Source organism: Oncorhynchus kisutch, linkage group LG6 (assembly GCF_002021735.2).
Source record: "Oncorhynchus kisutch isolate 150728-3 linkage group LG6, Okis_V2, whole genome shotgun sequence".
Lineage (NCBI taxonomy): Eukaryota > Metazoa > Chordata > Actinopteri > Salmoniformes > Salmonidae > Oncorhynchus > Oncorhynchus kisutch.
In genome coordinates this window covers 73,299,409-73,326,912 of record NC_034179.2, presented here as the reverse complement: position 1 = coordinate 73,326,912, position 27,504 = coordinate 73,299,409, and the positions used below count along the sequence as shown (strand labels likewise).

General features: G+C 42.2%; 4 protein-coding genes across 6 annotated transcripts in view; 2 read left to right on the top strand and 2 right to left on the bottom strand.

The window, feature by feature from the left end:
- The first annotated feature begins 450 nt into the window (after positions 1–450).
- Positions 451–11,344, top strand: LOC109893398 (cell death-inducing p53-target protein 1). Its single transcript, XM_020486622.2, has 6 exons — positions 451–631; positions 3,840–3,900; positions 4,447–4,607; positions 5,440–5,583; positions 5,715–6,057; positions 10,094–11,344. Exons 3-6 carry the CDS (start codon positions 4,523–4,525, stop codon positions 10,203–10,205), a joined length of 684 nt encoding a protein of 227 aa, XP_020342211.1. The 5' UTR covers positions 451–631; positions 3,840–3,900; positions 4,447–4,522; the 3' UTR covers positions 10,206–11,344.
- Positions 11,345–12,659: 1,315 nt separating this feature from the next.
- Positions 12,660–14,200, bottom strand: LOC109893397 (DNA-directed RNA polymerase III subunit RPC10). Its single transcript, XM_031827407.1, has 3 exons — positions 13,952–14,200; positions 13,739–13,826; positions 12,660–13,474 (listed from the first exon to the last, which is right to left on the bottom strand). Exons 1-3 carry the CDS (start codon positions 14,060–14,062, stop codon positions 13,347–13,349), a joined length of 327 nt encoding a protein of 108 aa, XP_031683267.1. The 5' UTR covers positions 14,063–14,200; the 3' UTR covers positions 12,660–13,346.
- On the top strand, positions 14,097–18,173 carry LOC109893395 (U11/U12 small nuclear ribonucleoprotein 25 kDa protein). 2 transcript variants are annotated; one of them, XM_020486617.2, is made up of 7 exons: positions 14,097–14,205; positions 14,663–14,907; positions 15,011–15,101; positions 15,215–15,320; positions 15,685–15,759; positions 15,855–15,919; positions 17,885–18,173. In XM_020486617.2, the coding sequence occupies exons 2-6, from the start codon at positions 14,668–14,670 to the stop codon at positions 15,910–15,912; spliced, it is 570 nt and encodes a 189-aa protein (XP_020342206.1). In that variant the 5' UTR covers positions 14,097–14,205; positions 14,663–14,667; the 3' UTR covers positions 15,913–15,919; positions 17,885–18,173. The 2 variants fall into 2 exon arrangements, with proteins under 2 accessions (XP_020342206.1, XP_020342205.1); XM_020486616.2 differs by having other exon boundaries at positions 14,103–14,210.
- A 5,363-nt stretch (positions 18,174–23,536) lies between these two features.
- Positions 23,537–27,504, bottom strand: part of LOC109893394 (myocardin-related transcription factor B) — a 39,717-nt gene continuing 35,749 nt past the window's right edge. For both annotated transcript variants that reach the window (XM_031827405.1, XM_031827406.1), the window contains one exon: positions 23,537–27,501. In XM_031827405.1, the coding sequence (XP_031683265.1) occupies positions 27,002–27,501 (500 nt within the window). In that variant the 3' untranslated portion in view covers positions 23,537–27,001. The remainder of the gene's footprint in view (positions 27,502–27,504) is intronic.

Below are 27,504 nucleotides of genomic sequence, written 5' to 3'. Positions count from 1 at the left end.
TCAGGGAACATAGCCTTGCTACTGAGAGAGGCTGCCATAGCAGACTTTGATCTTGAGAGAAGACCGGCTGTGTGCCCACAAAAAAAATGGTGGAAACTGAGCTGCACTTTCTAACCTCCTGCCAAATGTATGATCACATTAGATACATATTTTCCCACAGAACCACAAAGCATTCTAAAACAAATCAAGCATTGATAAACTCCCATATCTGTTAGGCGAAATACAGCAGTGTGCAATCAAAGCAGCAGGATTTGTGGCCGTTGCCATGTGAAAAGGGCAACCAGTGGATCACAAACAACATTGTAAATACTATTTCACTTGCTTTGGCAATGTAAACACATATTTCCCATGTCAATAAAGCCCATTTGAATTGAACTGATTTCTTTCCGAGTTTTTAACGCTGCATCTTTCTTGAGCTCTGACCTGACGCTCACCGACGTCGTGATTTGACCTCGTTTTTTTCGCCGAGTTCCCAGTTGTCTGGAAAGCACCACAAGAGGCGGATGTTGAGTAGATTCATGATAAACAGACTAGCTAACGGTTGCCATCATTTGTCTTCCCTACGAACAGGCTTGGGATATAGCTATCCCCATCACCCAATTCAAATTGTGTGGAAGAGACAACACATCAGGTAAATTCCGTGTGGAGATAACTAGGAAACAATATTTGAGAGGCGATCAGCTAGCTAACGTAACGTAGCTAGCTAACATTATTCACCGTTTAGTTTTAAACTGATGTTACTCAATGTGAACTAGCTAACGTTACATGTTACTTGACTGTTCTTTTGAAATGTGTTCCATTTTCACCGATGAAAATAATAGCTAGCTAGATACCTAACTAGCTAGTTGAACTAGCTACATTAGCAACTACACTAACAGTTGTATAACGCTAGCTAGCTGATGTAAACATCCAGCCAAATCGAGGCTTCTCTCTCGTCAACAAGTCCTAAATGCAGTAACGACGAGCTAGCTAGCTAAGATCGCAATTTATGTTTGATATAAACGATGTCAATGTCTAGATAGCTAGCTACATTACGTAAAGAGTGTTGGTCTGGTGGATTGAGCAGAATATCTACGTAAATAACGTTACTGTAGCAAGAGGATTCCGGAAAATGATGGATGAAGCTTTCTAGAAAGTTGCCTCTCACTAGAGATAAATTATTGAAAATGATGATGGCTCATTCATATACATACATTGACAATTACACTTTTTTTGTAACATCACCATCCATTGATCCTCAATTACTTTGTTGGAACAAATTAAGGCACGCTTCAACTGTTTGTGATCAAATCAAACTCATCCAGACATAATGAATGTCCCATAAACCAAAGTGTTCTGTACTCTGATTCTGAATTTCTGATGCTGTTTTATTGTACGAGGCCTTAATGCTTGTTCTGTTTGATTAAACTGTAAAGGAAGGGCAAATTCATGGCATCATCTAGGTTGATTTAGCAAAATACGGGCATTAACTTAGCCTAGCTCTTATAGAACTGTGGCCTACATTCAGATGCCATGCATTTGTACAGTTTTATTTCTATCATACCCTGGACATTCCCTTCATTTCCCCAGCTTAATCGGTGTTCACATCACACTCACTAACTGGTTGGATAGCTCTCCTCTGCCTTATCACTGCCTTAGATTACCCAGTTATTTGACAGGCTTATTTTTATTGCTCTGTCTGGCATTCTGACTGTTTGTTTTGGAGCAGGCGAGCCAGCCTCCTAATCATCTTATGTTCAAATTAGAGACACCCTGACATGCATGGTGATCTCTCACAGGCATGGTCAGCTGATCTGGGAAAGTGAAGCCTAGTAGGCCGAGGTATGGATGGCAGGTCTGGACAGCTGGTGGCATAGCTGCTCCCTAGGCTCCCTAGGCTAGGCTGTGTTTGTTTTCAGACACGTGTAGTAGTCAGGTGAGGTTTATGTTGTTGTAGAGTCTGTTAGGGAAAGTGCTAGACTACTCTGTAGCCATGTTAATTGCACTGCATTGCTGAGATGACATATGAGTCTGTAATACCAACATGTTTCAAGCAGACCACCATAGTCACTGTGTCCAAGAACACTAAGGTAACCTGCCTACATGACTACTGACTTGTAGCACTCACGTCTGTAGCCATGAAATGCTTTGAAAGGCTGGTCATGGCTCACATCAACACCATTATCCCAAAACCCTAGACCCACTCCAATTTGCATACCGCACCAACAGATCCACAGATGATGCCCTCTCTGTTGCACGCCACACTGTGCCTTTAACACCTGCACAAAAGGAACACCCATGTGTGAATGCTATTTATTGACTACAGCTCAGCGTTCAACACCATAGTGCCCTCAAAGCTCATCACTAAGCTAAGGAACCTTGGACTAAACACTTCCCTCTGCAACTGGATCCTGGACCTCCTGATGGGCCACCCCAAGGTGGTAAGGGTAGGTAACAACACATCTGCCATGCTGATCCTCAACACGGGGGCCACTCAGGGGTGCGTGCTCAGTCCCCTCCTGTACACCCTGTTCACTTATGACTGGACGGCCAGGCACGACTCCAACACCATAATTTAAGTTTGCTAATGACACAACAGTGGTAGGCCTTGGGGCGGCAGGGTAGCCTAGTGGTTAGAGCCGGAAGGTTGCGAGTTCAAACCCCCGAGCTGACAAGGTACAAATCTGTCGTTCTGCCCCTGAACAGGCAGTTAACCCACTGTTCCTAGGCCGTCATTGAAAATAAGAATTTGTTCTTAACTGACTTGCCTGGTTAAATAAAGGTAAAATAAAAAAGGCCTGATCACCGACAACAATGAGAGATCCTATAGACCTGGGAGATCCCAGAGACCTCCCCCCCCCCCCAGGAGAATGAAAAGATTTGTCATGGGTCCTCAGATCATTAAAAGGTTTCACAGATTCACCATCGAGAGCATCCTGATGGGTTGCATCACTGCCTGGTATGGAAACTGCTTGGCCTCCAACCGTAAGGCACTACAGAGGATAGTGCGTACGGCCCTGTACATCACCGGTGCCATCCAGGACCTCTATACCAGGTAGTTTCAGACTCCAGCCACCCTAGTCATAGATTGTTCTCTCTTCTACCACACGGCAAGCGGTACCGGAGCTCCAAGTTTAGGTCCAAGAGGCTTCTAAACAGCTTCTACCCCCAAGCCATAAGACTCTTGAACAGCTAATCAAATGGCTACCCAGACTATTTGCATTGCCCCCGCACATTGACTCTGTACAGCTACCCCCTGTATATAGCCCCACTATTGTTATTTACTGCTTCTCTTTAAGTATTTGTTACTCTTTTTTTGTATTGTATTTTCTTAACTGCATTGTTGGTAAAGGTTCTTACTTCTTAACTGTTCCAATAATATCAGCTCCTTTTGTGTCATTTGGCCAGTCAATCTCCTTTATGCTAAAGTGAATTGTAGTAAGGAGGACTATAGAGTTACATTTCTCATTGGCATAGGCTAATAAGTTGGTTACACCAGACAGCTTTGCTGCTCCATTTTTGAGGCAATGTGCTTGTTTTATTTAAAGGCTACTGAGATTAGCTTGGGTAAGCGCTTGTGTTGTCAGGTGAATGAATTGAAGCCATAGAAATGCCATAATGCAGTCGACTGTGATTAATGGGCATGCATGTGTTAGTCTCTTATAGTTATGATGTTGGAGACTAAATGTCAATGTACCAATGTTTGAGGGAAGCAAGTTGTCTATAATTAACCTAGCACTTGTTAATGGCTGCACACTGTTAGTGTTTTTGATTCGCCTGAGAAAATAGCAATTGCAATTTCCAAATAGGACCACATGCAAAAAACTTTTGTCATATTTTATTTTCCCTTTTCCTTGAAGGCTGTTGGACCTGACAGAAGAGCAGGCTCTGTAGGTGGAGACTCCCCACTGTCATCAGCAGGTACTCATGACTAATGTCCCTTCTCTTCACCCTGCTGCCATAGGTTTTGTTTTTATGTATATATTAGTGGCTTTAAGAGGTCATTTCTGTTTAATGTCAGACTGCCAACTCATTGCTAAACTCCCTAATGTTTACTGTCGTGAATGTGTTAGATGTTAAACATTACTAATGTTTATTATCCTAACACGTTTAGGTAAAGAGTGGATTGAAAGCATTTGCCCGTTGTTTTTGTCTTAAATCCCTGTAAATGTAATATTCTAGAGGCCTCAGAGGCAGTAGCCTAGCCCTAGCCTAAACCCAGCATTATCCAGCTATACTGTTGAATGTTGTCTGCACCCATCATATTTATCATACCAATTCACTTGATTGAAAAGATCTAGGGTCTTCCTAGACGAGTCAATACTGAGACAAAATGACAAATAAATAAATTTACTTGAATGCATCAGTAGCTGAAGTGCGAGACAGCTGCTGTATCATGTTGCAGTGTGTGGGTATTGAACTGACTGTCAGTGAACTGATAGGCCTGTGTGTGTGTTCTTCTCACAGAGTGGCTGAGTGAGTTCAAGGCCAGTGGTGAGTGGAGCTTCTACCCCAGGCCCCCCCATCCAAAGGTCCAGCCAGCATGTCCAACGACCCACCTCCTCCCTACCCCGGAGCTCCCAGCGCCCCTCTTATCGAGGAGAAGAATGGACAGCCAGCCGCTCCGGGTACAATTATTCTATAACTGTCTCTTATTGTGTATGATGTGGAGGAAAAAAACATTTAGTTTGGGACAAGACTACAAAAAGAGACATTTTAAGAGACTATTTTACAAAAGGGCAGAAGTCCAGGGTAGGAACCACACACAGGCTTACCTGTGAACTTCATCAGAGCTCTGACGAAGGCCGTGAGGCCGATACGTAAGCTTATTAAAGATCAGTGACACTATCAAGAGCAGTGTGCGGTTTTCTTTTTCATTCATGAAGTTCAGCTTTGCCATGCACCTGCCATAAGTTTGCTCAGATGTGCAAGTGCCTTTTGATTACCTGTGAACTTCAAAATACCATCTGGTTTCTTTGACTGGGCTGCTGATTTAGTATTTGCACTGTAGCTGACTAGCTGTAGGGAAACTGGTGTGAATTTGCATAAATGCCTCCCATAACAGCTCTTGTGTGGCTGGTTAGAGGAAGGCCTAGAGAAACATCATCAGTTAAACCTTGAAAGTAGGCCCTGTCTGTGAACAAATCTTTATTTGTCTGGCTCCCCTTCCACACCAGGTTTCCTTACAACAAAATACTGTTTTGATCAGTCAAAGGAATGTGATCAACAAAGTGTATTTGTTACAACTACGTAACCAATCCTTGAGAATTGTAAAGCTATGAAAAAACACTAGTGCGGCTATTCTGGCGTCAGCAATAGATGATGATGATGCATGTTCTCAATAATGGGCCAATGCCTTACTTGATTTGAGCCCAACATAAGTCATGTTTCTTCAATCAATCATTGCTGTGAAAGCTCACTAATAAATGCTTCTTGTTTGTCTGTTTTTTTCTCTCCCAGAATCGGCGGCCCCTGTAACGACGGGGCCTCCTCAGGGGCACCCCCTGCCTCCAGACTATGGCCCTCCACCCTACGAGGCCACGCTACAGCCAGGCTTCTTGCCGCCACACGTCCCAGGAGATGGGGCCATGCCCATACCACATGGTAGGCATATACTGGTCTACAGAGGGAATGAGATAAGATGGGCGACTCTAAATGCATACACATGTCATTTGGCATAGGACCTGTATACAGAATATAAACAGTACATGCCTCCTTGTATTTTTACCCTACAGGTGGCTTCTACCCTCCGCCAGGGCACTTTGGCCCGGGGCACTTTGGCCCGGGGCACTTTGGCCCGGGGCACTTTGGCCCGGGGCACTTTGGCCCGGGGCACTTTGGCCCGGGGCACTTTGGCCCGGGGCCCATTCAATTTGGGCCTGTGGCAGGTCAGACGGCTCACACGGTGCCGGCACCCCCTGGGACAGCTACCACAGTGACCGTGCTACAGGGGGAGATATTCCAGACAGCACCCGTACAGACTGTGTGTCACCACTGCCAGCAGCCCATCATCACCCGCATCAATCACAGCGTGGGCCTCATGAACGCTGTCTTCTGCCTCTTCTGCTTCTTTGTTGGGTAAGAGGAAGAGTTGGTGTACTATATTGTATAGAGGTTATGTAAGGGATAACCAACGAGTGGCTATGCGTTCTATGGTAAATAATAAACGACGTGGAAGATGTGTTCCACGATATGTTTAGTTACATTATTTTCCAGAGAGCGCATAAGGCCCCGAGTTGATTATCTCTTTCACACCATGGCTATAATTGAACACATTTGCTGCTAAAAATGTGTTCATTTGCAGGTAGAAATGTGTTCCAGATCCACTGAAGTAGCTAACATGTTTACTAGATATAGTGACTTCAGAAAGTATTCATACCCCTCAACTTATTCAATATTTTGTTGTTACAGCCTGAATTCAAAATGTATTTAATGTTATGTTTTATTCTCACCCATCTACACGTAATACCCCATAATGACAAAGTGAACACATGTTTTTAGAAATGTTAGCAAATGTATTAAAAATTAAATACAGAAATATTTAATTTACATGAGTAATCACACCACTGAGTCAATACTTTGTAGAAGCAGCGATTAAGTCTCTAAGAGCTTTCCACACCTGGATTGTGCAACATTTGGCCATTTTATTATTTAAAAAATTCTTCAAACTCTGTCAAATTGGTTGTTGATCATTGCGAGAACCATTTTCGTCTCCCACCGTCTGGTGGAAAGCAGACTGAACCGGGTTTTCCTCTAGGATTTTGCCAGTGCTTAGCTCCATTCTGTTTATTTTTTATCCTGAAAAACTCCCCAGTCCTTCATGATTGCAAGAATACCCATAACATGAATACCCATAACATTCATATGCTTGAAAATATGGAGAGTGGTACTCCGTAATGTGTTGTATTGGAGTTGCCCCAAACATAACATAACAACCATTTTTTTTTGTTGTTGCAGTATTACTTTAGTGCCTTGTTGCAAACAGTATGCATGTTTTGGAGTATTTTTATTCTGTACAGGCTTCTTCTTTTTCACTGTGTCAATTAGGTCAGTATTGTGGAGTAACTACAATGTTGTTGATCCATCCTCACAACCATTAAATTCTGTAACTGTTTTAATGTCACCATTCGCTTCATGGTAAAATCCCTGAGCGGTTTCCTTCCTCTCCGGCAACTGAGTTAGGAAGGACACCTGTATCTTTATAGTGACTGGGTGTATTGATACACCATCCAAAGTGCAATTAATAACTTCACCATGCTCAAATAAATATTTAATTTATGCTTCTTTTTTACCCATCTACCAATAGGTGCCCTTCTTTATGAGGCATTGGAGAACCTCCCTGGTCTTTGTTGTTGAACCTGTGTTTGAAATTCACTGCCCGGCTGAGGGACCATACAATTATCTGTATGTGTGGGTAGTGGCTACTTGGTGGGACAATTTTTTTTGTGGGGGGTGTGCATGCCAGCAAAGCCACAACACTAAACAATAAATTAATTGCATTATACCGGTGACAAACGGTGTCCACAAACCGTTAGGGCCTACATAAAGCTGTCATATCAGCAGAGTCCCAACACCTTACCAATGCTACACCTGGCTATCAGTGGAGCCTTGTCTGCCTTTAAAAAACAGCTGTTATGGCTGACTTGCTTAAACAAATGTGGTTTCTACTGACAATTGAGATGTACAAACTGTGGCATAAGGGGACGACAAGCTGAAAAGAGGCAATCCGTCATTTTGATTAAGACATTAATGAGCGAGCTAGGACGGACGTAGTCTGTATAACTATTTGTTCTGAACTTTTGAAATGTACAGCGGCAGAATTCAGAACATGGGCCGTTCTTATAGTGTTCTCTCTGTACACCAAGTCAGAACCGTAGGATAAATAAAGGGCACATGAGCAGACAATGAAAGGTCTTACAATATTTAATGATTACATTTCTCTAAAACAGGTTATAGTCTTCATGTGCACCACAAAGTCAGGGCAGTAGGTGAACTAGACCAAATTATTAGGGTGAGTCACATGGGCTACTACCCAAGCTTACTACACAACATACACTTAGTATTACTTTCTTAGCTACTGTATACGTATCTCCCCGGCATATTACATCATTTATGCCGCCGCATACAATACATTTTTGGACTCACCTTGTTGTGCTGTGCTCGTTTGAACAGGAAGGTGGCGCAGTGGTCCATCGTGGGCAAATTTTGTCATCAAAGTCGGGCATTCTCTGGATTTATGTTGCTTCCAGACAACTGGGAATTTGGGGAAAAAACAAGGTCGAATCACGATTACGTCAGTGATCTTCAGGTCGTAGTTCTAGAAAGAGGCCTGAGTTTCTGACTTACAATTCCGAGTTGGATGACCGTTTAAAACGTATTTTCCAAGTAGGAGCCCGTTTTTATCGAGTTCCTAGTTGTCTTGAACTCACTGTAGTCAGATTTTCCCAGTTCCAAGTTAAGTTGTTTTGAGCGAGGCAGAAATCACGCTGGATTGACAGCATGGTCAATGTTGAATGTTTAGAATTTTAAGCTTGGAAAAGAGACCCTTAAACACAGACTTGGGACCACACAGATTTTGAAAAGTAGGATACTGACATGATCAGTCCAATCAAAGCTACTGTAGATATAATGTGATTTGATGTCATTTTATGTGGCCAATGACCTTGAGCCTTCTTGGATGGGCACTTCTAACAGAACACTGAGCCAATCACGGCGCAACTAGAGAACATTACCAACCCCTACGCATCGTATTTTGCGCTGGCTTGCCCCACCACCACTGAAAGCACTGAGCTAGGCTGAAACACCTGCATTTTGGAGCTGCCTTACGCAAGAAAGAGATCATATTCGTATGTGTCTTTAACTTTTTTTTTACATTGTTTGTAAACTGATATGTGACACGTATTAATGCCAAAATAACATGAAAAACAGGCACCCCCCAAAAATCGTTTTTGGTGGGGGGGTTTTTAGCTAAAAAAAATGTGGGGGTCAAAGCAACTCTGCTCTGAATGACTTGGTCACTACTGTGTGTGTGGGGGGTACAAAAGATGAGGTAGTCATTCAAAAATAATGTTAAACAGTTGCACACAGTGAGTCCATGCAACTTTTTATGTGATTTGTTAAGCAACATTTTACTCTTGAACTTATTTAGTCTTCCAATGAAAAAAGGGGTTGAGTATTTGACTCAACTTTTTAATTTTTATTAAAATGTCCACAGGATCGGTGTCCCTAAACCGGGACGGTTGTTGCTAATGTGACTAGAATGACTTAAGAGCCAACTTTCCAGGACATGGACATGTCTTATATGGGCAGAAAGTTTAACAAGAATTTAAGCTGCACTGCCAAATTTACAGTAGCTATTACAGTTAAAATGCCATGCTATTGTTTGCAGAGAGTGCATGACAACAAAACACTTTTTTTTATCACGGCAACAAAGTGTTTCCTTGCAAATGGTATCAAGAATATGTATATCCTTTCTTCAGGTCCTGAGCTACCCAAATCTATTTGCCTGTATGTCATTTTAGGTGAAAATTGGAAGGGGGAAAAAAGGTACAATCTGTTTATTTGTAAAAATTAAAAATAAAACATAATTCCACTTTGACATTATGGGGTATTGTGTGTAGGCCAGTGATGACAAAATCTCAATTGAATCCAATTTAAATTCAGGCTGTAACACAACAAAATTTGGAAAAACTCAAGGAGTGTAAATACTTTCTGAAGACACTGTAGCGAGAGTAGTTGCCTCGGTAATCAAACAGACTTGCTAGTATAGCTAACCGAACCATCAGTCCTGCTTGCTGTTATGAAAATCGAATGCAACAATGGCAATAATGTTTTCAATTAAACTTCTGCTTTCAAAAGCAACTCAAACATAGAACATGTAAGAATGAAGTAGCCATTGAATTCTACCATGTGTTATAAGGAAATAATGCATGCTCTAGAATGACATTCAAGCCAATCGGAAACGGGTATTCAACAATACCATGGTATATGGTATAAACACAGAATAATATACTATGGCAGGAAATATTTGATTTCAGGCCGAACACCACTATTGATTTTGGTCTGTATTCTCTGGTGGTTTGTTTTTGTAATTTTTTTCTCTCCTCTACCACAGTTGTGATCTGGGCTGCTGCTTGATTCCCTGTCTGATCGATGATCTCAAGGATGTGATACACACCTGCCCTTACTGCAAGGGCTACATCTACACATACAAGCGTATCTGCTAACCACCAACAGACAGGTGTGTGTGTGTGTGTGTATATATATTATGCACACATTAACTCACAGCTCCTCATGGTTGTAGTTGCAGCCTATGTTCTTTCTCCAACATTTGCTCTGTGTGTCGTGCTTCATTTAGCCCTCCTAACTTTACTCTTGCTTTCTAAAGCACTTGTTCACACTCTCTATACTTACTGTATATCATAGGAGGCTGGTGGGAGGAGCTGTAAGAGGACAGGCTCATTGTAATGGCTGGAATGGAATCCATGGAACGGAGTCCAACACGTTGTGTCCATGTATTCGATTTGTTTGGTACAATTCCATTCCAGGCATTACAATGAGCCTGTCCTCCTATAGTTCCTCCCACCAGCCGCCTATGCTATATATATTGTCCATACTCACTTACCTAGCTATGTACAGGCATTTAGATAAGTGCTAGATAGACACATCACACAGGACTGAACCTGATCTAAAAACAGAAACCTATAACAATTGAGAAAAGATGAGTTGCAGAAACGGTACATCTTGCATATTTTATAAAAATGGCTTTGGTTACGGGAAGGCTCTGAATTTGACATTTATGGAGCGAACTTGAGGGGTAGAGAAGGTCACACTTTGGGAAAGCTGTAAACATTTGTCACTTTAATCAAAATCGTCAGCAATCATCAGCAATTGCAGGGTCACTATTGTTGTTTTTGTAATTTAATGTATTTTAACATGTTAATATTGAGCACAATGAAGGTTACATCAATGTCTGAGACCTACTTTCTGTTTATGTTCTATCACCCTGTTTGTCCTACAAGCTTAATGGATATCCATTTTAAATGTTACAAGTAAATAACCACGTATCAGATGTCAGGACAAACTCGAGTTGGTAAGACTGAGTTTAATTTATTTAGTTCTCACTTAAGTGAGAGAAGTATGTGTTACTTTTGTATGTGTTGTCTTTTTTAATCCTCTATGTGCTTTAGATAGTCACTTGATGTCCAGTGATTTTTGCTAGAGCTGTTACAATAATGCCAGTCATGTCCATGTTAATGTATTCAATTTTGATAATGAAGCAAATGTGTGCATTCGCATTACCATTATATAAGCACAAGTTCCCATGTGAAATTTCATACATTCATAAAACCAGAATTACAATGAATTTACTGTACAGTTTTTATTTAAGTGGTTTGGACTGTCATTCAGTTAGATACTTTATAGCCTTGCTTGCCAATCTTCATTATCATTAAGACCCAACTGGTAAGGAGACTAGCTAATTTTGTAAGACCTGATCACGTCATTGATGCAGGACTACATTGAGCTCCGTGCAGTCACCGAGCACCATGCACATGTCAGAGGCTGAGATTTTCTAGTTGATCTATCAGTCCACAGAGAAACAGGTTTCCTTGTATTTTTCCGTATAGGAAGGGAATGGAGCGAAGCCGACCTGGCTGGCAGAGTCCAATCCACTCTGCAGGAGGTGCACATTTAGAATGGTGAAGCGCTCTGCATGATATCACTGTAATTTTGTGCACTTGTCCTCTCTGGCCATACAGTGGGGCAAAAAAGTATTTAGTCAGTCACCAATTGTGCAAGTTCTCCCACTTAAAAAGATGAGAGGCCTGTAATTTTCATCATAGGTACATTTCAACTATGACAGACAAAATGAGAAAAAAAATCCAGAAAATCACATTGTAGGATTTTTTAAAATGAATTAGCAAATTATGGTGGAAAACTTTTATTGACCAAATACTTATTTATCTCAATTTTATATACTCTTTGTTGGCAATGACAGAGGTCAAATGTTTTCTGTAAGTCTTCACAGGTTTTTCACACAGTTGCTGGTATTTTGGCCCATTCCTCCATGTAGATCTCCTCTAGAGCACTGATGTTTTGGGGCTGTTGCTGGGCAACACAGACTTTCAACTCCCTCCAAAGATTTTCTATGGGGTTGAGATCTGGAGACTGGCTAGGCCAGTCCCGGACCTTGAAATGCTTCTTACGAAGCCACTCCTTCATTGCCCGGGCGGTGTGTTTGGGATCATTGTCATGCTGAAAGACCCATCCACGTATCATCTTCAATGCCCTTGCTGATGGTAGGCTGTGTTACTTTGGTCCCAGCTCTCTGCAGGTCATTCACTAGGTCCCCCTGTGTGGTTCTGGGATATTTGCTCACCGTTCTTGTGATCATTTTGACCGCACATATTAACGTGTTCGATCCAGTCCAAGTACACCAATGTAAGATCTTCTGTCTGCTTCATTTGAGTCGTCTGTAGGATCTCTCGTCTCATCTCAATACTACCAATAACCAGCATGATTATATACAGTAAACACTGACGACAGGTGGAGTATGTCTGCATTTACATGCATTCTTATGGATACGTTTCACAGGCTGGCCTCTTAACTTTGTACTCTATTGAATCTTCTACATGCAGTGTGAAGTGGCTTGAAGCTGTGTAAGAACATGTAGTAAAAGCAAGAGTTTAGGGATTGTATTTAACTTTGAACACAATGATGGCTTTTGTTGTTGGTAGCTAGTTTGGTCTGTTGCCCCCTCAAAAAAAAAATGTATAATGTACATCTAAATGATAAATTGGGTCATTACTGTTGCATACAGTGCAGTTATTTTAACATAACAAACCAGTATTTGTGATTTTACATTATTAGTAATTTGTCAGATGGTCATACTCTTTCAATCCAAAAACAGTCATTTTTATAGTATGTTAAACATCTAGGAGAAATAAAATAATGACACCAACAATGGATTCTGGTCATTTGGCAACTACTCAAACACAAATTATGTATCTTCAGCTATAAATTGGAAGTGCAATTGACTTCTGAATGTAATAGGAAACAACTCAGAAGTTAACTAATCACAATGATAAATAAAGGACATACTCTTGTGTATGAAGTACATTTGGTAGAAATGTATATTACACCAACTCTTGCTACTTTTTCCCCAACACGCTTGGCACCAATGGTGTGGTCAACTACAAGTAATGTGGTCCAGTCTGTTTGTGCTATTAGCAAACTCCTGTTTATTCACTGTTATGCCAAAGCTGTCTGGCATGACAACAGAAGATTTGGCTACAGCACATACACCATAAAACCAGGTTAGCTGACTCAACTACTGTTCTCAGGTAGAGATCCTATTGAACACCAGTTTAGTCTCTCCAGCGATGTCCACACTCATAATTGCAGCATTTGTAGAACGTTGTCATCGGTTCATCTGCAGATCTAGTCTGAATCTGCATGAAGAATGCTCGGGGGTGCTCACACTTGGGACATTTTTCTAAAGAACACAAAACAAGGGTTAGAGTAAATACATACCTGGCTATAAGTAACAGTGAATATTGCCCATTAGGACCATCTGTCCTCTATAGGTCTGGTGGTAGACACAGGACAGAGGAGGCTGGGCAAATCTAATCCAGCTATGCCATCTGCCAGCCTTTGGGCTATAATCCAGGCAGTGTTCTATCATTTTAGGCGTGGATAACCAGTGACCACAGAATGATTGAAATGTTAGCTAAATTATGCAGGTGATTTGGTAAGTTACCTGGCGTGGAATCCACATTTTCCCAGGCTGCAGCTCCACCAAGCACATCATCAACCTCTTTCAGTTTGGGATACTTCCTGTTGTTTACCTATGGGAAAGATGGACATGTTAATGTATCAATACGTTTTAAAATGACACATTGTAAGAGAGAACACATGACAGACATCAGTTACTTGGCAAGAAGTCTAGGAATTAAGTAAAAGTTAGTTTTACCTTCCTAGTAATGTTATGCACGTACGGACATGTGTTGCAGGCGAATCGATAGCACTTCTGTCCTTCCTCTACAATCAACACATTCCCACATGTTGGACAAAACAGAAGCATATTCTTTTGACTAAATTGGTCAGCACCGATCTCACAATGTAGCTAGGTTTGTACATCTATTTCAATCATTTATCTAAATTACGAAATCCCTGACAACGTTGTTGACATCCACGCTCGTGTGAAACGTTGTTACATCTAAAAAGGTTCGGTAAGAAACTACATTTGCTCTTTCTTTATGGTTCTTGGTTAAAATCACAATTTATATTTAAAGTTAACTATATTGTATTATATTAGAAAAATTGCCCTAGAAATGGAGCAATGATGATAGAAATAGCAGTATCCCAAATCGGTACAAGTCAGAACCTCCACTCGGGCTAGTTTGACTCCGGCATGTTGTAGGTGACGTACATGCCGGTCGCTAAATGTTTTAGCATGAATTGCAGAGCTTCAGACTTAACCAAATCTACTTTTTATTTTATTTTTAAACGACAGTTTATGTATGTTTTAGTAATGACGAAATATATATTTCACTGTACACGTTGATCAATTGAGTATAAGGTGTGAAAATCCTCGTTTATCTAGCTAGCTACTCTTACATGAAATAGCTAGCTAGCTAACATAAACTGGTCAGCAACTTTAGTTACAAACTCCTATTCACAGCGTAAATGATGGGGGAGGAGACCCAGTCCCTTCACCTGGATGAGGGACTGTCTATAAAGGAAGAGGAGTTCAGACAGGCAGAGGGAAAGATGAACCAAGTGGAGGATGAAAAACCAGAGGAGGTTGAAGAGGAAGATGAGGAGGAGGATGAAGAAGCATTGCCACACTCTGAATTCCTGGACATCTTTGAAGAAGGACTCGCTCGCCTTGTACAGGACCCTCTACTCTGTGACCTTCCCATTCAGGTTGGTGACCTAATCCATACTGGTGAAATGTATCTATTTGATGATGTAAAGTCCTCCATCCTATCCAATGGCTCACTACTTACTGTCTGTCGCTTTCCTGCAGGTGACTCTGGAGGAGGTGAATTCCCAGGTTGCCCTGGAGTATGGCCAAGCCATGACGGTCCGTGTATGCAAAGCGGATGGTGAAGTAATGCGTGAGTCTCTGACTAATGTTTCTTAGAACAAAAATATGGTATTCTACTATTTGAGCAGGTCAAATGAATGATACTGTGTGTGTGTAAGTGACATTCCAATGTGTGTTGGTCAGCCATAGTGGTGGTGCAGAATGCTATGGTGCTGGATTTGAAGAAAGCCATCCAGAGGTTCATGGAGCTGAAACAGCAACGGGAGGGTGGGGTAAAGCACGTCAGCTGGTAACACACACACACACACACACACTAACCTTGTGGGGACACACAATTCAGTCCCATTCAAAATCCTATTTTCCCCAAACCTAACCGTAACCCTTACCCTAATCCTAAAAATTAACCCGAAAACCTTAACTCTAAACCTAACCCTGGCTCCTAACCCTTACCCTAAAACAAAACCTAGCTCCTAACACTAATTCTAATCTTAACCCTTAACCCCCTAGAAATAGCATTTGGCCTTCTGGGGACTAAATTACCCAGTTGGTAATTTTTTTTGTTTGTTTACTATTCTTGTGGGAAATTCTTGTCCCCACAACTATAGTTATACACACACAACACACACACACACAGTTTTTCTTTTTTTGTGAAGGAGATACGTATGGAGAACCTTTCATCTTGTATTTCAAGGAGAGAAGCTTGATGATGACAAAATGAAACTAAAGGAGTAAGTTTCAATCAAACACCATTGTGATTATGGAGTATATTACATAATGCTTTTGTTAACTGAAAACAACATTTATTGTATTGTTTTATTATCAGTTATGGGATCAGAAACAGAGATGAGGTGACATTCATGAAGAGACTGAGGAAGAAGTGAAACGGAGGTACAGTAGTCTTCTGAACTATGATCTCACCCGAAAGATGTTCACAGGCAAAGTGGTACCATTATAATGTTGACTGTAACTATCACAATTTTATGGCTGTGTGAATGCGAGAAAAGCTATTGGAAAATACCCCTGTCTTATGTGCCTGTGTTATTTTCCATTATAATAAGATAATGCTAATTTTGAAAGGACTCAACATTTGTATTTCTTGCACTCCCCATGGGAGTATAACACTGGCAACCCTTTGAAATATATACAGTGCCTTGCGAAAGTATTCGGCCCCCTTGAACTTTGCGACCTTTTGCCACATTTCAGGCTTCAAACATAAAGATATAAAACTGTATTTTTTTGTGAAGAATCAACAACAAGTGGGACACAATCATGAAGTGGAACGACATTTATTGGATATTTCAAACATTTTTAACAAATCAAAAACTGAAAAATTGGGCGTGCAAAATTATTCAGCCCCCTTAAGTTAATACTTTGTAGCGCCACCTTTTGCTGCGATTACAGCTGTAAGTCGCTTGGGGTATGTCTCTACCAGTTTTGCACATCGAGAGACTGAATTTTTTTCCCATTCCTCCTTGCAAAACAGCTCGAGCTCAGTGAGGTTGGATGGAGAGCATTTGTGAACAGCAGTTTTCAGTTCTTTCCACAGATTCTCGATTTGGATTCAGGTCTGGACTTTGACTTGGCCATTCTAACACCTGGATATGTTTATTTTTGAACCATTCCATTGTAGATTTTGCTTTATGTTTTGGATCATTGTCTTGTTGGAAGACAAATCTCTGTCCCAGTCTCAGGTCTTTTGCAGACTCCATCAGGTTTTCTTCCAGAATGGTCCTGTATTTGGCTCCATCCATCTTCCCATCAATTTTAACCATCTTCCCTGTCCCTGCTGAAGAAAAGCAGGCCCAAACCATGATGCTGCCACCACCATGTTTGACAGTGGGGATGGTGTGTTCAGGGTGATGAGCTGTGTTGCTTTTACGCCAAACATAACGTTTTGCATTGTTGCCAAAAAGTTCAATTTTGGTTTCATCTGACCAGAGCACCTTCTTCCACATGTTTGGTGTGTCTCCCAGGTGGCTTTTGGCAAACTTTAAACAACACTTTTTATGGATATCTTTAAGAAATGGCTTTCTTCTTGCCACTCTTCCATAAAGGCCAGATTTGTGCAATATACGACTGATTGTTGTCCTATGGACAGAGTCTCCCACCTCAGCTGTAGATCTCTGCAGTTCATTCAGAGTGATCATGGGCCTCTTGGCTGCATCTCTGATCAGTCTTCTCCTTGTATGAGCTGAAAGTTTAGAGGGACGGCCAGGTCTTGGTAGATTTGCAGTGGGCTGATACTCCTTCCATTGAAATATTATCGCTTGCACAGTGCTCCTTGGGATGTTTAAAGCTTGGGAAATCTTTTTGTATCCAAATCCGGCTTTAAACTTCTTCACAACAGTATCTCGGACCTGCCTGGTGTGTTCCTTGTTCTTCATGATGCTCTCTGCGCTTTTAACGGACCTCTGAGACTATCACAGTGCAGGTGCATTTATACGGAGACTTGATTACACACAGGTGGATTGTATTTATCATCATTAGTCATTTAGGTCAACATTGGATCATTCAGAGATCCTCACTGAACTTCTGGAGAGAGTTTGCTGCACTGAAAGTAAAGGGGCTGAATAATTTTGCACGCCCAATTTTTCAGTTTTTGATTTGTTAAAAAAGTTTGAAATATCCAATAAATGTCGTTCCACTTCATGATTGTGTCCCACTTGTTGTTGATTCTTCACAAAAAATACAGTTTTATATCTTTATGTTTGAAGCCTGAAATGTGGCAAAAGGTCGCAAAGTTCAAGGGGGCCGAATACTTTCGCAAGGCACTGTATTTGATGTTTGTAATATTATTGATAATACATTGAGTTGAACAATGAATAACGCTGCTCTATGTGCTTCTAACTTCAGATTTCACTACCGAGTCCTGCCTACTCTGTGAGTTGCCTGCACAGTCCCCGTTGCTTCAACCTGGAGATGTACAGCAACTATATTCATACACTGACATGACTCAGTTGATGTCTAAAAGGTTTTTCAATGGACATCTCAAACGTTTTTTTTTTTTACATGTTGTAGATATGATTGTGTGGAATGTTTCGTACGGTCTCCATTGTTTATTGTTTGGACATATTCTCTTGTCCTCTTGTACAGTAATATTGTGCCACTTCAAATATGAATAAAGGCTACAGTGCAACCAAAACGCCCCTGAAATATCACTTTATTTCAGTGAAAATGTTTTTAGCTGGTGTTAAATCCTTTAACCAGACCTGGGTGTCCTGCCTGCTCTAACAGTGAGAGTACAACCACAATATGGAAATAACTCCTGTAGTCCTTGTTCAAAACTGAAACAAAATGTTTCACTATTTCCTGGAGTACATAGAGGACCATCACATTTCCCACAGCACAATCTGGGAGCAATCAGTGAAACCAGGTACAAATATATATTGTCTCATTACAGTAATTATTTAGTTTGCAGGCAGCAGCAAAGATGGATAAGACAAAATGTTAAATATATTTCTTATCTTTGCATTCTTGGTTTTTAGTAATGTTGGGTCACATCAATCTATCTGACTTGTACAAACAGAACGTGATCTCCTTACATTAGTTTGTCTTGGTATGAAGTATTTGTAGATGTGCAAGGTTGATGCTTACATTGATATATAAAGTTAGTGCTGTGTCTTCCTTTGGCTTATCATCCAAGTCTTGCATAACAGGAATAGATCGAATTGATCTGAATCTATCTAACTTCATGACCCAATCTTCATGACTGGCATGCGTTTCAGACCGGGCTACTTGATTGCTAGCATTGACTGGTGGTGTTTGAAATGTTCCACCTTTGTGATATCTGATGCTGGTGGTTCATTTCAGCTCCCAGGATGTCTGGCTATTAAATCAAATGTATTTATACAGCCCTTCTTACAATAGCTGATATCTCAAAGTGCTGTACAGAAACCCAGCCTAAAACCCCAAACCGCAGGCAATGCAGGTGTAGAAGCACAGTGGCTAGGAAAAACTCTCTAGAAAGGCCAAAACCTAGAGAGGAACCAGGCTATGAGGGGTAGCCAGTCCTCTTCTGGCTGTGCCGGTTGGAGATTATAACAACATGGCCAAGATGTTCAAATGTTCATAAATGACCAGCATGATCAAATAATAATAATCACAGTAGTGATGCAGAGGAGGGTGCAGCAAGTCAGAACCTCAGGAGTAAATGTCAGGAGTATCTCTACCGCTCCTGCTGTCTCTAGAGAGTTGAAAACAGCAGGTCTGGGACAGGTAGCACGTCCGGTGAACAGGTCAGGGTTCCATAGATGTAGGGAGAACAGTTGAAACGGGAGCAGCAGCACGGCCAGGTGGACTGGGGACAGCAAGGACTCATCATGCCAGGTAGTCCTGAGGCATGGTCCTAGGGCTCAGATCCTCCGAGAGAGAGAAGGAAAGAAAGAGAGAATTAGAGAGAGCATACTTAAATCACACAGGAGAAGTACTCCAGATATAACAAACTGACCCTAGCCCCCCGACACATAAACTAATGCAGCATAAATACTGGAGACAGGAGGGGTCAGGAGACACTGGCCCCATCCGATGATACCCCCGGACAGGGACAAACAGAAAGGATACAACCCCACCCACTTTGCCAAAGCACAGCTCCCACACCACTAGAGGGATATCTTCAAACACCAACTTACCATCCTGAGACAAGGCCGAATATAGCCCACAAAGATCTCCGCCACGGCACAACCCAGACAGGAAGATCACGTCAGTGACTCAACCCACTCAAGTGACGCACCCCTCCTAGGGACGGCATGAAAGAGCACCAGTAAGCCAGTGACTCAGCCCCTGTAATAGGGTTAGAGGCTGAGAATCCCAGTGGAGAGAGGGGAACCGGCCAGGCAGAGACAGCAAGGGTGGTTCGTTGCTCCAGAGCCTTTCCGTTCACCTTCACACTCCTGGGCCAGACTACACTCAATCATATGACCCACTGAAGAGATGAGTCTTCAGTAAAGACTTAAAGGTTGAGACCGAGTCTGCATCTCTCACATGGGTAGGCAGACCATTCCATAAAAATGTAGCTCTATAGGAGAAAGCCCTGCCTCCAGCAGTTTTCTTAGAAATTCTAGGCACAATTAGGAGGCCTGCGTCTTGTGACCGTAGCGTACGTATAGGTATGTACGGCAGGACCAAATCAGAAAGATAGGTAGGAGCAAGCCCATGTAATGCTTTGTAGGTTAGCAGTAAAACCTTGAAATCAGCCCTTGCCTTAACAGGAAGCCAGTGTAGGGAGGCAAGCACTGGAGTAATATAATTTTTAAAAATTGGTTCTGGTCAGGATTCTAGCAGCCGTATTTAGCACTAACTGAAGTTTATTTAGTGCTTTATCCAGGTAGCTGGAAAGTAAAACATTGCAGTAGTGTAACCTAGAAGTAACAAAAGCATGGAGTAATTTTTCTACATTATTTTGGACAGAAAGTTTCTGATGTTTGCAATGTTATGTAGATGGAAAAAAGCTGTCCTTGAAACAGTCTTGATATGTTCGTCAAAAGAGAGATTAGGGACCAGAGTAACGCCGAGGTCCTTCACAGTTTTATTTGAGATGACTGTACAACCATCAAGATTAATTGTCAGATTCAACAGAAGATCTTTTTGTTTCTTGGGACTTAAAACAAGCATCTCTGTTTTGTCCGAGTTTAAAAGTAGAAAGTTTGCAGCCATCCACTTCCTTATGTCTGAAACACAGGCTTCTAGCGAGGGCAATTTTGGGGCTTCACCATGTTTCATTGAAATGTACAACTGTGTGTCATCTGCATTACAGTGAAAGTTAACATTATGTTTTCGAATGACATCCCCAAGAGGTCAAATATATAGAGAAAACAATAGTGGTCCTAAAACGGAACCTTGAGGAACACCGACATTTACAGTTGATTTGTCAGAGGACAAACCATTCACAGAGACAAACTGATATCTTTCCGACAGATAAGATCTGAACCAGGCCAGAACTTGTCCGTGTAGACCAATTTGGGTTTCCAATCTCTCCAAAAGAATGTGGTGATCGATGGTATCAAAAGCAGCACTAAGGTCTAGGAGCACGAGGACAGATGCAGAGCCTCGGTCTGACGCCATTAAAAGGTCATTTACCACCTTCACAAGTGCAGTCTCAGTGCTATGATGGGGTCTAAAACCAGACTGAAGCATTTTGTATACATTGTTTGTCTTCAGGCAGTAAGTTGCTGTGCAACAGCTTTTTCTAACGTTTTTGAAACGTTTGAAACGTTTTGCTTTCTAATGATCATGATCTTTTTCTCAAAGAAGTTCATGAATGTATTACTGCTGAAGTGAAAGCCATCCTCACTTGGGGAATGCTGCTTTTTAGTTAGCTTTGCGACAGTATCAAAAATAAATTGTTGTTATTTTCCTCAATTAATTTGGAAAAATAGGATGATCGAGCAGCAGTGAGGGCTCTTCGATACTGCACGGTACTGTCATTCCAAGCTAGTCGGAAGACTTCCAGTTTGGTGTGGCGCCATTTCCGTTCCAATTTTCTGGAAGCTTTCTTCAGAGCTCGGGTATTTTCTATCCTGAGCACAGGGAGCTGGATAGGATCTCCATGGAGATTAACCAACTGTCATTCAGGAGGCAGCAACTGATCGACCGCAGGAAAATGCTGACCATCCTGCAGGAGTTCAGGAACCGCTCCAACAACAATAGCACAGGTAAAGAGGAAATTCACTGTCTATAACCGCTATTATTGAGTAAATGCTCATGGCAGGCATGGATGTACTGTGTGATGTGTCCTCTAGCTATGACCCAGCAGGGCTGATGTGTTCTATCACTGACTCCCTCCAAGACATGTATTATCTCTCTTTGTCCAGCAGAGGGATCCAAGCAGCAGAGTGAGATTCAATGCATTGATCAGGAACTGCAGGAGCTGTCTGAGAAGAAGAGAGCGCTGCAGGAAAGCCAAGATAACATTCTCCATTCCAAGGACCAAAGAAAAGGTGTGTCTACTCTACCGTCGTTATGGTGATACTGTCCTCACACAGCACTCTCTTAACACTCACATTCTGATCATGATTGTCTCCCTTTAATATCCTTTTCAGAGTGCATCATCAGTCAGGGGGGCGTGTCTGTTCTCCCTGACCCCTCTGTTGTCTTTGTTGAAGCTCCACCCTCTATACCAGGTGAGTCACTTGGACTGAGAGTCAAATGAGGAGGTGTGAACTTGTTCATTTGTGGGTTATTTCAAGCGGGACCCCCATTTTGCTACAATTATTTTCCTGGCCTGCTTAGATCAGAGGCTAGTCCTATAGATGAGTGATGTCATATGGTCATAACTACACTCCCTCCATAGCTCCGGAGGTAATCCTGGACATCCAGAAACTTCCTCCCCGCTCATCTCAGACCCAGTGCCCACAGTGTCGACAGTTCATCACCACAGAGATGGTCACTTCAGTAGGCAATGTGGCCTGTCTGGTCTGTGTCACAATGTCTATACTTGGGTGAGTTGACCAGCACTGTCTTACTTCTGTGTTACTACCAATTGTCTGCCATCTTTGAATGGACAGGAGGTGGACAATGAGGTGTTTTCAACTCTATTCTTCATCTGGAGTTGGAGGGAGTAGGATATTTCAGTTAACAAAGAATAGGAACACTGCTTAGGTCTCTTAAGTAGAGGTGCCAACAGGTGCTTTTTGGAGACTGCATTCCAGATGTTGTTTCCTGCAGTACTATGCAAATTTCAGTTTGTAGTGCCTTTGGGCTAGTGTCATATCTGATAATCACATCACCTGATGGAACGCAAAGTTTAACACTATCTTTTCTGGTCTATTCTCATTCAGCTGTGTGGCTGGCTGCTGCCTTATCCCTTTCTGCATTGATAACTTCAAAGATGTCACGCATAGATGTCCTAAGTGTCGAAGTTCAATAATCACCATCAAAAAGCTCTGAGGTAAGGGCCCACATGTACATAGAGACTAATAAACAGGTCTCAGACTGGGCTTGGAGATCTCCCCTTGTGATGGTGAGACATCTACCATGAATCTGAGGTGACCCATTTGGGGTTCAGTAGACACCATGCAGGTACAGGACAGCATTGGATGTGGAGGACATGGACAATGAATGTGGAATGGAGCCAAGCCATAGTGAAACATGTTCTGCTGAGTGAGAAGTGATCATAAATTCCCAACAACTGTACTGAGGTCAGTGTCACTCCCATCACTCCTGTGATGATGATGTAGTCATACTGTGAGAACTGTGGCTGCATCCTGTACATTTTAAGTTATTGTGTATGGCATTGTTCTTGGAATAAAATGTATTCATCAATGCAATTTATTAGAGAAACTGCATTAAAATGTTTTTTTTAAAACATTTTTATTGACCTGCAAAAAACCTGTGTGAATTGTAAAACATCGGAGGAAAATAGTGTTTCAAGGTCTGTGAACTCTAAAGCTGCATGTGACTTATCCAAGCCTAGTGGTGGCTGTGTTAGGAACTCCTTGATAAACAAAAAGTCACATGATATGGTTGTTTTATTTACTAAACACAACTGAATCATTTTCACACACAATGTACATGACCGTTTTTATTGACACAAAAAGGCTATATATACACATTATGGGTATACAGTAGTATGCATACTGTATACACCAAACAGTCTTAATACAAAAGAGCTTAGATGTGCTACATTTGTATAAAATGTACGAAAAGAGCTCATGTGTGACATTTGTAAAAAAAAAAATATATATATGTTTTAAAATGCATGACAAAATATATACACAATGTGCAAAATGTATGGCATACTATGTATCAATACACCATTGCAAGGGAAGGGGATATACTAGTATAGTACAAATAAAATGACTTCTGATTCCAGCTCATTCTCCCTTTGTGTAGTTTGGACACATGATCAATGGGGCACTGATGCTCAGACAAAAACAAAGTTGTGCACAAAGACCAATCAGGAGCAGGCAATTGTTTTTTTGATTAGCTACCTATTTTTATCCACTCACAGTGTAAACTGCTTTGCAATTTAAGTGCTTTTGTCTGTATTTCTAACAGAAATGTGTGACATTGAGGCATTAAAGGACCAGTGCACTCAAAAGCATTTATATACGCTGATTGTACAAAACATTAGGAATTAGGAACAGCTTCCTAACATTGAGTTGCACCCCCCTTTTCCCCCCAGAACAGACTCAATTCGTCGGCGCATGGACTACAAGGTGTTGAAGTGTTCCACAGAGATGCTGGCCCATGTTAACTCCAATGCTTCTCACAGTTGTGTCAAGTTGGCTGGATGTCCTTTGGGTGGTGGACCATTCTTGATACACACGGGAAACTGTTGAGCATGAAAACCCAGCAGCTTTGCAGTTATTGACAGACTCAAACCAGTGTGTCTGGCACACCGGTGTGTCTAGTTCCAAACCTCTCTGCTAATATCAGCTAGTTTTCAGTTTTCCCCTCCCCACTCAGACCACTCCCAGACAGTCATAGTAAAATTATTGCTCTTTGCTAAGGAGCTGTTTTAGTTTCTTTTTGATAATTTTAAGTGAACACAATCACAGTAAGGTACTTCATTGTTACTCAGAAAGTATTTGATATTGAGTTAAAAACAGCTGCATTGGACCTTTAAGCCATTTTCTTTGGTAGGGGACAGACAGGTAGGCTAGAATTGATCCAAACCCTTGAAATACATATTTCTTTAGCACGGTCTGCAATGTATTTCCAAGGAATGCTTATGCTGTCGTTGGTGCGTCAAACTTTATCATGCCGAATAGTGTTTTAAAGCTTCCATTTTTGGGGGCTCTACTAAATTGCAGAAAGGTTTCTGTGTTTCTAAAGGCAGTTATCCGTTGCGTAGCTCAGACTGCTTGATAAAGAGGACTGACAACTTTTGTAAAGTCAACCCATCTGTAAACTCCTCTGCCTTAACCCATTTTAACTGTTGGTTCAACACTTCAAATGCTTTCACATTTTATCTTTGGCCAGTATATGTCACTGTAATGTAATTTTTTAACTACATGTGTACGATTGCAATAATCATGTAGGATTTTGACCTAAAAGAAGACTTCAACTGGGAGAGAGGAGTGAAAACCAAGGCTATTACAACAGTGTGGAGATCATTTTAATACCCATCTGTTGGTAGTAATGGTACATATGGATCACACACTGCTTTGAAATGTGTTTTGAAAGGTGTTTTGAAAGGTTGCCTCTTGATGTGATGTGAGTGGCTGAAATCCCGATCCTACATAATCTGCTGGTCTAAGGCTTCATGAATAGAGACACATCAGGCCTACTACAACAAAATTATACAATAACGATGCTTACATTTGAACCTGCAGGACTATAGCCACAAATATTGCTAAGCTGATCACAAAAGCACAAGACAGCCTTGAACCACCTCTGCTGATTCACTGTGACTCCTTGGCTTGTCAAACTGAATGATGTCAATTTGTTTGTTCTCGGTATGTCAGCCAACTAAGGTCAGACGGTATATTGAAGAGAGCCATTGAAATGCCGAGGGGAATTTACTGGCTATATTTCTGCCAGTTCCTAGAGTCAAAACAAGCAAAAGCGATATGCAACACAGATGTGCAGTGCACACACACACACCAGCTCTACACACCAGCTCTAGCTCAGGTGCACTGCACGTCACACATAAACAAGCAGGATTCAGCTGATCTGTACATTGGGATAAATCCACTCCAGACTTGACAATAGGGTTGAGAGAGAGAACATTTTCAAAGGCTCTTTTGTCGATAATATAAAGGACATAGGCCTGGGCTAGCTAGCTACAGCGGTGCTGTGCCACCTATTGTGACTCCATGCACACTCAGGCAAAGCACGTTGTAGTTTGGTAAACAAACTCACATTGGCCCTACTCTCCCCCCACACAAGAATAGAGTAAGAACAACAGCTGCTAAAAATGTGATTGCTCTCAACTTCTAATTTGGATTAATTCAAGAGTTCTCAGGGCGACAGCTCTCATATTGTCAACCAATGATACTAAATGTGGGTATCGTGCACTCACTGTTTTATCTTACATGACATAAGGGTGCTTACTGTTAAAACTCACTTTAAGTAGTCTCCTGCTTTATTTTAGTCACAACACAATCAGTCATTACTCTTTGGAAAGTCTTTAGTTGAATTAAGTGAAAGCAACGCGTTGAAAATATCAAGATATTTGGCAAATGGTCTTATAAGGCATAATGCAATATGTGCAGTCTTTTAGCATCTGTGTCCAATTCCCTCCCGTGATGGGAATCGCATGGGGGCACTGAGTAAAGCAAAGGCAGTTATTTCAAAGCCATAATGCTAAGCTAATACCACATTCCAATATGTCATATACATACACAGGACTGTAATACAGCTGCCTTAGTGATGTATGCAGCAGAGCAGACAGACTACTGCTACTGTAGACATAGGCTTATAATATATACAATCTCTCTGCGCTGTCTGTCAAATTTATCACGAAAGTCAGTCAGTAACCATGCCACTGGCGCAGTCAGAACCAGGCGTGAAATTCTCTAACACCTGGGTCAACATCTGTTTCCACTAGCGAGTTCTCATCCTGAGCCGGGATCACATTTCCTGATCCCGCTCCTTATCTACTGTAACGCCATTTCAGGAGAGACCACCCTTCCTCAGACCAGGTCCTCTTCTGAAAGAGATCACAGGGGGAGATCAACCTCTTCATACCATTGATCTATACCACAGCCCAGCGGGTGCTTAGCCTTCCTTAGAATGAGTGGCTGTTATGAGGGACGATACCTCAGAGGGAAACAGCTACACTGTATATCCAATGACAAAGGAGGGTCCATGCCTCTAGCACTCCGATCTGCTCAGAGCAGTGAGATCCACCACTAGTGCTGCTGTAGCCCTGCAGGGACTCAAGGCCAGCAGCACTGCACTCTCCTCCCCCACTTCCACTGGAGAAGGACTGACCTCTCCGTCTCACTTATCAGTATGTGTGTGTCTCTCCCTGACAGCCCTCTGAACAGGCCTGTTGTGGGGGGGTGGAGGTCACATTGACGCCCCTTAGTCCCAGTGTAGCTGCAGGTCATGGGAGTCCAGGAAGTCAGAAGAGAAGACCCCAGACGGGGGAAGGCCTAGTGGGTTGAGTCCCCCCGTCGGCCCGGGCATGGTCAGGTCCAGCCACTCCATGTTGTCCAGGTTGGTGTGGTCCAGGTGGTAGCTGGAGGGGGGTGCACTGACATTGTTGAACCCGGTGGTGTCCGTGTCCATGGGGGAGTGCTCCAGTAGCTGACTGTGCAGCTCTTCCATCAACCTCAGTGTCTGGGGCTCAGTCTCCCCCTTCAGCGTGCATTCCAGGAAGGCCTCCAGCTGGTTGTCTATGGCCAGGGCTGTCAGGCTGGGTGGGGCCGGGGGGTTAAGGGTGGGGGCGGGCGGGCGGGCCACCTGGATCTGGGGCGGGGGGCGGGATAGCACCGTGTTGAAGGGCAGGGTGGTTACGCTGGCGGTCACAGGAAGCAGCTTGTCTGGAAAGGAAGGGTCCAGTCTGATGAAGGGGGAGATCTCTG